We start from the raw sequence: 12,500 nt of genomic DNA, 5'->3' as shown, positions 1-12,500 counted from the left end.
GACACTGTCCATGTCATGACTTAAGGCCGCGGCGGCCGAATGGTTAGAGCGTCGGACTCAGAACTGTAGAAGCAACCAATCTTGAATCGAGGTCGAGTCACGTCGCAGCTTTTCGACTTGGGCAAGGAGCTTCACCTTGATGCCTACCTAGCACTGGTGGCCAAGCAGCCACTAAGTGTGTTTCCAAGCCCGGATAAATAGAGAAATGATTACCTAAAAGGTACACGGCATCCGTGGAAGGAACTGGGGACCCCCACTATTCACTCAAGCTCACAACATGAAAACTACAATTAAGTATCATGCTGTGACCACGGCGGCTCAGACATGAACCTACCGTTAAAAGAAGAAGATGTCATGACTTACATACAGTGGGGTCATGGAACTAAGGGACACCTTAGGCCTACTGCTTGACCTGATATTATAGATTTTCCTGTTGTTTCCATTTAAGTCAGTTAAACTGAATATATGTGATGAATGATTGATTGGTCTTGTTTATACAATTTTACGATCTGCTTTTTTTTTAAGGTAAAACATTCAGGACCTGATGATATTCTTATTTAAAGAAGTTTGAAATTCAAACAGTTTAAATAGTTTTGTAATACTAGTGATGAAAGCAGGTAGTTGTTTTGCCTATTTGAGATAGATAAATCACTTTATATATACTTTGTATACTCAATTACATGAACATGTATATACTTATTGATGTTAATATGTGATGTATTTATTTATTCATATCTTTTTCCTTTCAATTACAGGGAGGTTGAAGCTTGGGGCCAAACCCTTGCATCACTTGTCACCCTTTTTGAATACATTGATGAAATGCTCTTGCCGAGATGTGAAGATGGCAACCTTCTCTCAGCTGTTAGCAGTTCCCCCAATGAGTTAATGAGTATGCTGAATACAGTGCCGCAGTACTCATTCTATGGACGTTGTTTGGGATTCCATGTGAGTGCAAATGTTGTAGTAAAAGCTAAGTGTGAGTTGTAAGTTTATTTAAAAGAGAAAAAGAAATAGGATGATACTATGCATGTTATATTTTTGTTATGAGTTATTGAAGAAACTTGGGGTTATAATACAGGAAATGTCAACAAGTATACCACAGAGGCCAAGAAATTAATTGTAGATGAACTGAATGTAACTAGATTACTTACTAGTGTATTTTTGTGTTATAATGATTAAATTATTCATCCTAACTCTTTAATAAGTCTATTGATAACTGGAAACATCTTGCTTACAGTATTACCCCTCTCTGCGTAAGACTCTGAAGTACTTGAATATTTGTTTGAGTGCGTTCAGTGAGGTCTACTATGCAGATGGGAGCTTCATACAGAGAACCAAGAACACTGTTATGACAGGTATGTGGGATACAGAGGAGCACTTCATTAATATATTAATTATTGTTGTTGTAATGATGTTAAAGTGGTTTTTGTTCTTATGCTGTATATTGCTTTATGTTCCTCATCATAATTGTTATGCTCTTTGCATGTGCCATGTAATCCTTTGTATGGGCTGTTTTGGGATGTGTGTGCTCAGGTTAATCTGAGTACTTGAAAGAATTTCACTAATTGTTTATCTTTTATGGGATCTATTGTTTATTCAATTATACATTTTTCTGAGTTTTCAGACCTTCATAGTTGCTTTATTTTATGTTTTCTATGCAAAAATCTTTAGAAACTACACTGTATACTTCATATTAGCTGATTATAGTGTGTTTTTGAACACAAACAGAAGGAGCAGTGACATGGGAGCAACAAAAAATAGAACTTGTCAATTTTATGTGTTCTCAAACCTGTCATTTTCAAGACTTTACCTGTGCAATAATCATCTGACTTTACACCATCCTCAAAACATCCTAAGATGCAAAGAGGAAAACCAAAAAACCTTTGAGGTAGAGAGATAGTGTTAGAGATAAGTGAAATATGATTCTATTTGAAAAATGATAATACATAAAGAGAGAAAGACGAACAAAAACATATAGAAAAAGAGAGAGTGAGAAACAAGATAGAAATATAATTGCTTAAAAATAACAATGAATCTTGAAGGATTTTGTGAGAGTCTGACAAGTATCATTAAAAATGTACATGGCATGTATGTGATACCATCCATTATTAAGGCCCAGGCCACCATGGTATGTATATATTCATATATGACATCCATATTTTAAGCTTAGCTTTGCCAAGGCGTGTCATCCCAGCATAAAGGATTAAATGTTCTATTAATTTGTGTTCCTTCAATACTTTAGGAAGAAAAGGATTTACCAAATTTGGAAATTGGTAATTAGCCCTGTTATCTTTTTAGATTCTAATGCAGAAATGATATGATCTTTATATATTGTAAATTATTATTCATTTTTATAGGCTGATCCAGATAGCAGCATAAGGACCTTTCATGACAGTGTTATTTTTTCCTTGCTATTTTGCACAGCTAATAAAAAAAAATGTTGAGTCGTTATTGATATTTACCTTTTTTTTAAGTATCATTCTTGAGGGAAATGATCTGATGATATTTAATGTTTTTAGGAGGAAGATATGTTGTGGATGCTGAACTGAGATCTCGAAGAATTGTGGACACAGTTCAGTATGCTTCTGTTGATTTCATTAAAGCCTTTTGGTCTGTTGCTGAGACTGGTAAGTAATATTGGGAATAGACTTGTATCTATGATTATTTTTCTCACCATTGGATATCAAGATTTTGTGTTCCACACTGCAATACATATAAAGAAATATTTTCAGGTCATCTTCTGTATTTTGCATACTTATAATTGTAATACTTTGGATATAGTTTCATTTGTTCATACCCAAATTTATTATAAAAAAAAGATTCATAGAATGTAGTGTAAAGTACAAAAGAAAAATATATAGCTCTATATTTATTTGATTTAGGGACTCCCATGTGAATATATAAAGCATATATTAACCTTGTAGAAGTTTGTCCTTTGGTAATAATTTGAACTGATCCTTATCTAAAAAACAGAAAATAATCTGTAATTTTTCACCAGACATCCTGACTCAGTTGCCTGGTATTGTGGGACCTGGCTTGGCAGTCCAGCAAGTGGTGATTGTGCCATGTGAGGAGCAGCAGGTCACAAAGTTGGATGGGACAGCAACAGTTGTTATCCCTCCCCCCCATTCACATATAGAGGCCAGGCCTATCACCTGTCACCTGCTCTCGGCTCAGTTGCGTGAAGGAATGGTAGGCGCCAAGGTAGGGATAGATAGTCATGTAGATAGGCATGGAAGTACTGCTTGAGCATGGACCCTTGGAAGCTTTTGAATGTGCAAATCCAGGTTGGTAGAGCTACTTTGCTTTTGAGATATTTGAAAGGGGTTTTAAGCACTTTGTATATATTGCTATTTTGAGTGGCCATTCAACATTTTGGTAATTATATTAGTAAGTTGATATGATTTGGAAAGATTCGTAGATATTTTGCTGACCACATTTTTTTTTTTTTTATTAGAATTAGGTTATCAATTAAAAATGAGTATTATGATAGGGTATGAGCAGTGACATTGTTAAAGTTGGGCATTGGGGCTGAAACCACAACTGTTTATGAATGGACCAGGTCTCATATTTCATGTTGTGAAGGTTAACCTATGTACCTGTCTGGAACTCCTGATATTCAGTTTACTCTGAAGTAACTTGAAAAGTCCTGTTTTTACGTAAATATTTAAAGACTTATGGCTTGGGTTAAGCCCACAGTGTTTCAGTAGTTTAACAATGACTCTGGGTATGAAAAATACAAAGCTGACTGTGTGTTGGTGATATTTGATGCTGTATGCATTATTTTATTTCTTTTATGAATTGAATTTTGAATCATTTCTCATGCCATTAGCTAGTTAAACTTTCCAGTGGAAGCTTCATTTATCTGTTTGCCTGAAAGTTTGAGCAATCCTCTAGTAGTTGTGTGCAGTACAGCCATACTTCTTGGCCATCTTTCGAGCAGCAGCCCTTAGCCCCTTGAAATGATGATTTTGTTGTCCTTCATCAGGAGTGAAGAAAAACCTTTTTCATAAGTGACTGAAGCTTTGTGTTGAAAATTGGGCATGGAAATAGTGTCCTTCCTGGAGCCAGCATTTTTCCAGTCATGGCTCACAGACAGTACATTCCACACTCATTTATGAATAGAACTAATGCAAAAGCCCCTTCCTAAATCCCAAAGAATCTATTCACCCTCCAAGAGCTTTGTGCATTCATGGTGATTTTTCCCCATCACCTTGGCCTTCAGCCAAAATGTGCACAACAGCCAGTTCATGTCACCCCGGCCCACAGCTAAATTTCCTCATGACAGCATGTTCCTGTCATCCGCTTTTCAAGCCAAATTTTTTCATGATGGTCATATCATCTGGATTGTAGGGATTAAAGGTAGCTGGAGGTAATGCAGATAAAAAACAACAACAACAACAACTTCCTCTAGATTATTAATTTATATATACATATGAATTTGAAATATCTAAGTGAAAAAAATTTTTCATTTTTTTCTGTAACTGTGATGAGAGTTGATTCCCTAATGGTGTAATTATTATGTGCTGGGTATATTCTTATGCAAATATTAGTCTTGAAAATCTTCTGTATATAAAAGTAATTTATATTTTTTCTATTGTTGTAGTATATTTAAAACTAATTTTTAACTCATATCTAATTTACTTCTATTATTCTCAGCCAGGTGAAAAGGAAAGCAAAGGTCCGCAACCATTGCCAAAGTCTGAGTACCTCCTCATTCATTGTCATGGTGGAGGCTTTGTGACGCAGTCTACTAAAGCTCAGGAGGTTTGTTCTGTTTTCTTTGTCCTTGTGTTTGTCCTTCTCTTCTATTTTACACCCTCTTTGTCTTGTCTAACCACGCTGCTTGTCTTCCTCTTCCTCCACATCCCTTTTATCTGTCTGTCTATATATTACTCCTTTCCCTACTGCAAAGATTTGGAGGCGAGTTGACAAGTATAAGGGTTATATGGTGGACTAAAGATGATGATAACATTTTTTTTTTTTTTTTTTTTTTTTTTAATGTAGATTGTACAGAATTGAGGAGTGAGGTATTTCTCCAAGATGTCCAGAATAACCCTGGACATTGGCACTATCCATATGACAAGATTATAGAAGGAAAGATTTTGGTTAATTCTGAGAAGGAAAATTGGACATGCTGGCAAGTCCATATGCCAAGGATAGTAAACAAGTGTGTTTTACATGTAAATAAGATGGATGGGTAGAATTACTGTATAACAGTATTAAAGTCAAGACATGCATGTATCTAGAAATCAGCATAAACATAGGCACTGGGTGATAGTTGAAAGATATAATGATTACATTAATAACAATATTACATATTAAGAGCAAGAGGGAAACTGATCATGTTTCTATCTGTTATTCTTTATGTCTTCTTCCTCCTTTCCTCCTTCAGTAGAGTTAATGTTTTAGATTTTTAAAGGTTCCTGTGGTTTTGATAATGTTGCTAAACATTTGGGAAAAAAATAATCTAGGCCACGCTAGCATAAAACGCTCTTTGTCCTTGCAGGTATTCTTACGTGAGTGGGCAGTTGGAGTTTCTGTTCCAATGCTCTCTGTTGATTACTCCCTAGCTCCAGAAGCTCGCTATCCTCGTCCTCTGGAGGAGGTCTTAACAGTTTACTCTTGGGTTCTCAATAACATGGAACTCCTTGGAACCACGGGCAAGAAGATTGTTCTAACAGGTCAGTTTACATATGAAAAAGGTTTAGAAATTCAACATTCATTTGTGATATTTTGTGACACAATGACACCATGAGATTATGAATGTAACATATATGAAATAAGTTTAAACATACTCTATACAATCAATATTACACACCCTTCCTACATTCAACATTTTCTTTTACATGATGATACCTCAGCTTAAAATACATAGCCAAAGAATTGCAAAAGAACAAAGTAGTATAGAAAGCCTAAAAAACTGGAGTGAGATCTTAGTTTTGTTGGTAAGTTATGACTTAGAATGGTGGTTGATATTTTCTAACAAGTGATGGTTAAAGATGATGCTAACATATGGTTACAATTCTATCATGTATGTATGGTGTGGGTCTGAACAAAATGGGTATACCTGGTACCATACTCAGCTCTTTATATTGATGTCTATTAACAACTAATCACTATTATGTATAAGTTACCAACTGATGTTTCTTGCATGTATAAGAAATAGTCTTCATAATCATTATTCCTTTTCTTGGAAATGTGAATCCTAGTGACTTTGTCGTTTAGGAATTCTACTTGAGTTGATTCATAAATATTGGATGCATAGAATGTAGTAAATTAAATCCTGTGAATATTAAGCATCAAGAAAATTTAAACCAAGGTACTTTACAACACTGACAGGTGATAGTGCAGGAGGGAACCTCATAACTGGCCTCACCATCAAGTGTCTGGAGTTGGGTATTCGGCCACCTGATGGTCTCTTCCTCGCCTATACTCCTTTTGTATTCGAGTTAGTCCCATCGCCTGCTAGGCTGCTTGCTGTCATGGACCCTATGCTGCCCCTAGGATTTGCTCTTCGGTGTCTAAAAGGTAGTAAGACTGTCAGTTGTCCTTAAATGAATAATTGTTTGAACTTCTTTTAATTATTTTCACCATTACCTTCATTATTTCTATTTTTGTTGCTATGATGATGATTATATTCCTATTCCTATTCACATTTATATTCATCACCATCATCTTACCAAACACCACCTACACCACATACACAATCACCACCATTACACTTCCTCTTCTGCAATTCTTCTGCTACCACTGTCACTACCCTACTACTATCACTACTACCATCATTATCACCGCCGCCCGCCACCGCCACCACCACCTGCCACTGCCACCACCACCACCACCATCACCATCACCCACTGCCACCACCACCACCACCATCACCCACTGCCACCACCACCACCACCACCACCCACTGTTACACTAAAACTGCTCTTATTACCACTTCCACTTCATGCCATGGCCACCATTACACTACCACTGTTATCATTGCCATCACTATCAATCCCACTATCATGTCACACCTACCATTACACTACCACCACTGTCATTACTGCCATCAACCACCACTACCCTCTACTGCCAACTCTACAAGATAAATGATAACCTTTTAACCCATTATATCCAAATGATATACTGACTGCACTTGGCCCAAAATACAGGCATTAAGCTTACCTGAATGGTTACTCTGACAGGTGTGTGGCTTGTTGGCCAGAGAGCACACAAACATTTATGAGCAGTGGTAAAACTCCATGCCTCCCCTTGCAGTGTTATTTTCTCTTTTTTCAATGTTTATATTTGTCAGGAATATTATCTTGAGTATGGATATAGTGACCTACCTGGAGCTGGGGCTCTCCCAGTCTTGGCTGAAGGACATTACATTCCATACTCATTTATTGATGGAAATAATGCAAAAGCCCCATCCTAAATGCCAAAGAATCTAATCACTTCCAAGAGCTTTGTGCACTCATAGCAAGTCATTCCCATCATCCTGGCCTTTTGCTAAAATTCTCATGATTGGCAGGTTTTCGTCACCCTGACCCACAGCCAAATTTTCTTGTGACAGCAGGTTTATGTCACCTGTCCTTCAAGCCAAATTTTTTCATGTCATGATGGTCATGTCATCTGGATTGAAGGGGTTAAAACTTGCCTGCTAAACAGCCTATTACATTTTAATAAAGAATGTCTTGTTATCAAAGGAGTCTGTTTCAGCTTATGCTGGTGTGCCAAGTGGAGGAACATCATTAGCAACCACTCCAGGTGATGCTACCATATCAACACCACCCCTGCATACCCCAAAACTCCCCACTACACCAGAGCACTGTGAGGGAAACCCTGAAATGGCACCAGCAACACTAGATGCAGCCCTAGAGGTACCTCAGGGAAAAGTCTCTGACACCCAGAGTGACAACGAGTCATTTGTAGAGGTTTCAGAGAGTGATGTCAAAGAAGCTGAATCCTTAGTCAAGAGCCCTTCATTTGCTTCTGAGCCAGGGTCAGACACCCTCACGACTGTCTCACTCACATCCGAGGCCTCCAAAATGGACGATTCCTTGACAAGGAAGAGCAATGGCAATGGAAGTCAGAAACCGCAGGAAAAGGAAGAGAGATCCAGAAGATATGTAACAGAATTTTTAGAAAAATATGTTCTGGACTCACGTACAGACAAGCAAGTAAGATCTGGTATCTCTTGTACCCATTATTCATAGATTATTTGATATAAATGGTTTAAATGAATGACCTATCACATTGTTTGTGAATTTATGATTTTATATCCAAATATCAGAAGATAACACACTTACTGGTATCAACAAATTTCATGTAAAAAACATTCTTGATGAGAAATGTTTAATCTAGAATTAATTTTATTTAAAAAGGGTCAATCACTTTGTGTAACGTTCCTGTAATGGATGAGAGGCATAGTGAAAATGGTATTGATTCCATTTTTACAAAATTTTTGTTGAGTTAAGAAAAATATTCTCATTATTTGACATTTCATTGTCTGGTTATTTCTGAGGAATGCATCCCTATTCAACGACTAGGGCTACCTGTATACTCCTGTGAAGAATTTTAAATTCCTAATTCTGACAGGGTCGAAGAGTCCCCATCCTTCGCACAGGAAGTGAAGAGAGTGAACAGGATGATGAAACTGTCCTATTTGAGGCCCCTGGTGTAGGTGCAGGAATTACAGCCAAGCTAGGAAGAGCTAAAGATGCTGTAGTTAGTGGTATATCTGCTGGTCTCACATCCTTTGGGCTCAAAAGAAAAGAAAGTGCCTCCGTCTCCTTCATCACCAACTCAACCATTCCCTAAAGCTGTTGCTGAAAAACGGTAAGTATGCATTCTTATGCTTTGGTTCAATTATGTTAGGATGAATGTTTAATTTTTTTTTTCATCATAATCCCTTTTGAAGTTTTACTGAGTTAATACACATACTGCATCTTTGTTTTAAAACAAGAGTACAGGACTTTAACCCATTGCCGATGGGTGGCATGTACGCACATGCCATGGCATGGCGGGACCATCTGCTGGGGGCACATCACACATGCCATAGAGTATGCATGGACATGCCATGAGTTTTTTTTTGTTACAATCACGGCAAAAGATTATTTTTTTGCCAGTGAAAGTGTGATTAAGTCGGTTTTAACACTCATTTTTACCATGCAACAAACAAAAAAAATGCAACAAACCGACAATTTCAACTCCATGATGCCGCACACTGCTTATTTTATTCGGACTATAGACCCATTAATGATCAACTATGGAGTCTATATAACAACAAAAATACCCTTCAGTCTTGATTTATCAGGAAGTTTGGCAAGTAGAGACTGTAAAAAATAATGAAAATTGAAAATACAACATATCTTCGTAGTATTACGAAGAAACGGCATGGGATGCTGGTATTTGGCATGAGTGGTCGCGCATGCTAGGGCGACGATATAAGCCCCCGGCAGCGAGGCCCCGGCCTCTATGAATGCTACCCGTCAATTATGGGTTAATTGAAATTGGTATTAATGCATGTTTTATCTAGGACCTTTTTTTTTTTTTTTTTTTTTTTAGAATCTTAGGATACTGATTGTATGAAATTACACATATTTGGTTGTGCTTATAGAGATGTCATGTCAAAAATATTCAAATTGCTTTTTTCTTCAGTGCATGAGATATAAAATTAGTTTAGATAATATGGAATGAAACCTTTAAACAGAAAAAAGTAAAGTCCACTGACTCCAGAAAACAAGGGCTGTCTGTTTTTCCTTCCCCACATCCTGTGCTCTTAGGATATTGAGCAACTCCAGATGCAATGAATCAACAATTATTTTCACAGTTTTTATTTAATGTATCATCATATTTCTTTTTTTTTTTCCAGGATTAAGGTACTAAGAATGCTGACCTTAAGTGTTGGGTCTATATCTAAAAGATTTAATGTTATTGATCAATTTTCAGCAAATTTAACATCTGAGACTTCTGTTCTGACAAAGTATATAATTCCTTATTATAGTGCTTATGCACACAAGAAATTAGGAGTGACTTGCAGCCAGTGCACATACATGGGATGCTGACATGTTAACAGGAACTACTATAAAATTTTGAACAAAAGTGAACTGAAATCTTTCTGAATATCAATTGCTTTTCATTTCTTGAATTTTATCTTTGATACATACTTGAATGGATGATGGGAAACAGCTTTAATTGAATGAACACACTTCAATTTATTAATTAGTGAATAGCTACTGTGACTCAGGATTTTCAAGAAAAGGAATTTCCAAACTTGTAGTGCACCCCTTTCAGTTACATTGGGCTGCCCTTGATACTTGAGTCATCAGTGCTATATACTCATCAAGAAATATAATGGCAAATCATAAATATGCACAGTGCGATGCTGACTGAGGTCAGGTTTTGCTTGAGAAGTTCCTGAATAAGTATATTAATGAGAATACATATTGATTAAATTTCATAAACCCCTCCCTCTTTTATCTCATGTCTAAACTTAGTTTATTATATGGATAAAACAGATTGTGCTAAAGGAAAAATATTAGGAAATTATCATCATCTATTTACTGTTGGATTGTATTTTCATTACCTTGTTTTTGGATTAATTAAGTAAGGTCATTATATTTCATGAAAGTGAAAGGTTGCTGATTACATATAACAGCAGTGTATTTTTCTTGCATTTCAGACCATCCCTTGGTCAGATTTTGATGGGCAAAAGTCCTGAACGCAGAAGCAGTCGGTGCAGTCTCACTGAGGAGTTTAGTGGAGTAGAAATTATTCATGACCATTACTTAAGTCCACTGACAGCTCCCAAGGAAATACTTGCAAAATTTCCACCTTGTGCAATTTTGGTGAATAGCATGCTAAATAATTTTTATATCCTTTGCTTAGATTGCTAGTAATGAGCTATCTCTGCTGAGATAATTTTGATACCTAATAATGTTGTGATATGACTAATCAAAAAAATATTTGACAACCTCTCTTACAAAATATTCCAGACTGTTGAATATGACTTCTGTCTGGATGATGATGTTACCATGGCCAAGACACTGAAATCCCTCAATGTCCCAGTCACCATTGACATTTTGGAGCGCCTTCCTCATGGTTTCCTCAGTCTCTCCATGGTATCTCAGGAGGCGCATGTTGGATGCAAGAGGGCAATTTATCGCATCCGAGAACTGCTTGGGTTGACTGAAGATACGCAAGTGAAAGAAAAGGAAAAAAGTTAGACTTTAATACTACAGTTAAGATGTAAGATGAGTGAGACCTTCTCATACTTTTCCTGTTTTATATTAATTTATTGTAAAGCTGTACTATGCATTTTGCAGAGTTTGAAATAGCATAATAAGATGTACAGTTTATTTTCTCACAGAAAATTGGTAATCTCAATCATCCAAAGATAGGAATATTTTTGTGGATAACTGTCCTTTGGGTTGTACCTCATTTTGTTGAATTGAAGCATTCAATACCAAGTTACAACTACACCATATCAAAAACCACACAAATATGAGAGAAAATATGGCTATTTTATTGACTAAACGTGCAATCTATTTCAGATACTGATACATGTGAATGTTATTATGATTAGGGAAATGATCGATACACAGCAAATGGTTGTCTATGCTATATACATTTGTCTTGAACACAGTTTGTGTAGACAAAAAAAGACTAACAGAAGAACAATATTTAATTTCTGCATAGGTCCTAACTGCTAGAATAATGCAAGTATTTACCACTACCTTGTTAACCCTTAAATGTGCAATGTTCTTTGTGTTATAAAGTATTCATGGAAGATTTGAGGAACTTTTAGTAAAATACTGATGAATAAATTGGGTAAGATTTGCTCTTTGGTTATAGTGAGGTTATTATTATGCAAAATAAGTAATAATTCCTGTGAAGAAGGGTGAGGTCCATAGATATTTCACAGCAGAGCATAAGTTGATGCTGAATTTTTAAAAGTCAGGTATTTTTTTGAGTAAGTTTAAGATCTTGGGTTGATAACCTTTGTACTTGTCCACGATCCAGAAATCTCAAACTTCCCCACCAGATTTAAAACTCTATTTTGAGTTAAGCTTATTTCTAAATAAGTTTTACTTAATAATACATTCAATAGACTTCTTTAATGTCTACTTCACTCCATGCTTTCTTGTTCAGATTAAGAAAATGTTAAAGGAAATCTCCATTATATGTGGGTATTGTTACTGAAGGGAGTTGCTTGTTCAGATTACATAGCTGTTAATTAAGGGGTAAGGACCATTTAAAGAGATTGGACAATTACTCTTGCTAATGAGGTGATACCAATAAGTATTATTACTTTGTATCCAATGATTAATGAACAGATACTTTTCTTTTTTATGAGTTGAATCTGTGATATTTGTGATTACAGAATGTAAGTGTTCATTTATCAGCAGTGAGTAAACTGCTGTTATTAGGGAAATAAAAAAAAAAATAGTATATAATAACCATCTACCTTGACACTAAAAGTCTTGTGTGAAAAAGTTAGTTTG

General features: G+C 36.1%; 1 protein-coding gene across 1 annotated transcript in view; it reads left to right on the top strand.

Annotated features, from left to right (window-relative positions):
- LOC119576947 (hormone-sensitive lipase-like) overlaps nucleotides 1-12,430 on the top strand; it is a 17,003-nt gene extending 4,573 nt beyond the window's left edge. The window contains 12 exon segments of the mRNA XM_037924597.1: nucleotides 756-945; nucleotides 1,238-1,355; nucleotides 2,520-2,627; nucleotides 2,999-3,204; nucleotides 4,660-4,767; nucleotides 5,510-5,684; nucleotides 6,343-6,531; nucleotides 7,714-8,174; nucleotides 8,593-8,781; nucleotides 8,783-8,832; nucleotides 10,679-10,844; nucleotides 10,992-12,430. Coding sequence (XP_037780525.1) covers nucleotides 756-945; nucleotides 1,238-1,355; nucleotides 2,520-2,627; nucleotides 2,999-3,204; nucleotides 4,660-4,767; nucleotides 5,510-5,684; nucleotides 6,343-6,531; nucleotides 7,714-8,174; nucleotides 8,593-8,781; nucleotides 8,783-8,832; nucleotides 10,679-10,844; nucleotides 10,992-11,222 — 2,191 coding nt within the window. The 3' untranslated portion in view covers nucleotides 11,223-12,430.
- The last annotated feature ends 70 nt before the right edge of the window (nucleotides 12,431-12,500 follow it).

This window comes from Penaeus monodon, chromosome 9 (assembly GCF_015228065.2).
Source record: "Penaeus monodon isolate SGIC_2016 chromosome 9, NSTDA_Pmon_1, whole genome shotgun sequence".
NCBI lineage: Eukaryota > Metazoa > Arthropoda > Malacostraca > Decapoda > Penaeidae > Penaeus > Penaeus monodon.
The sequence above is the reverse complement of the archived record's forward strand: the minus strand, read 5'-3'. Positions and strand labels throughout refer to the sequence as shown.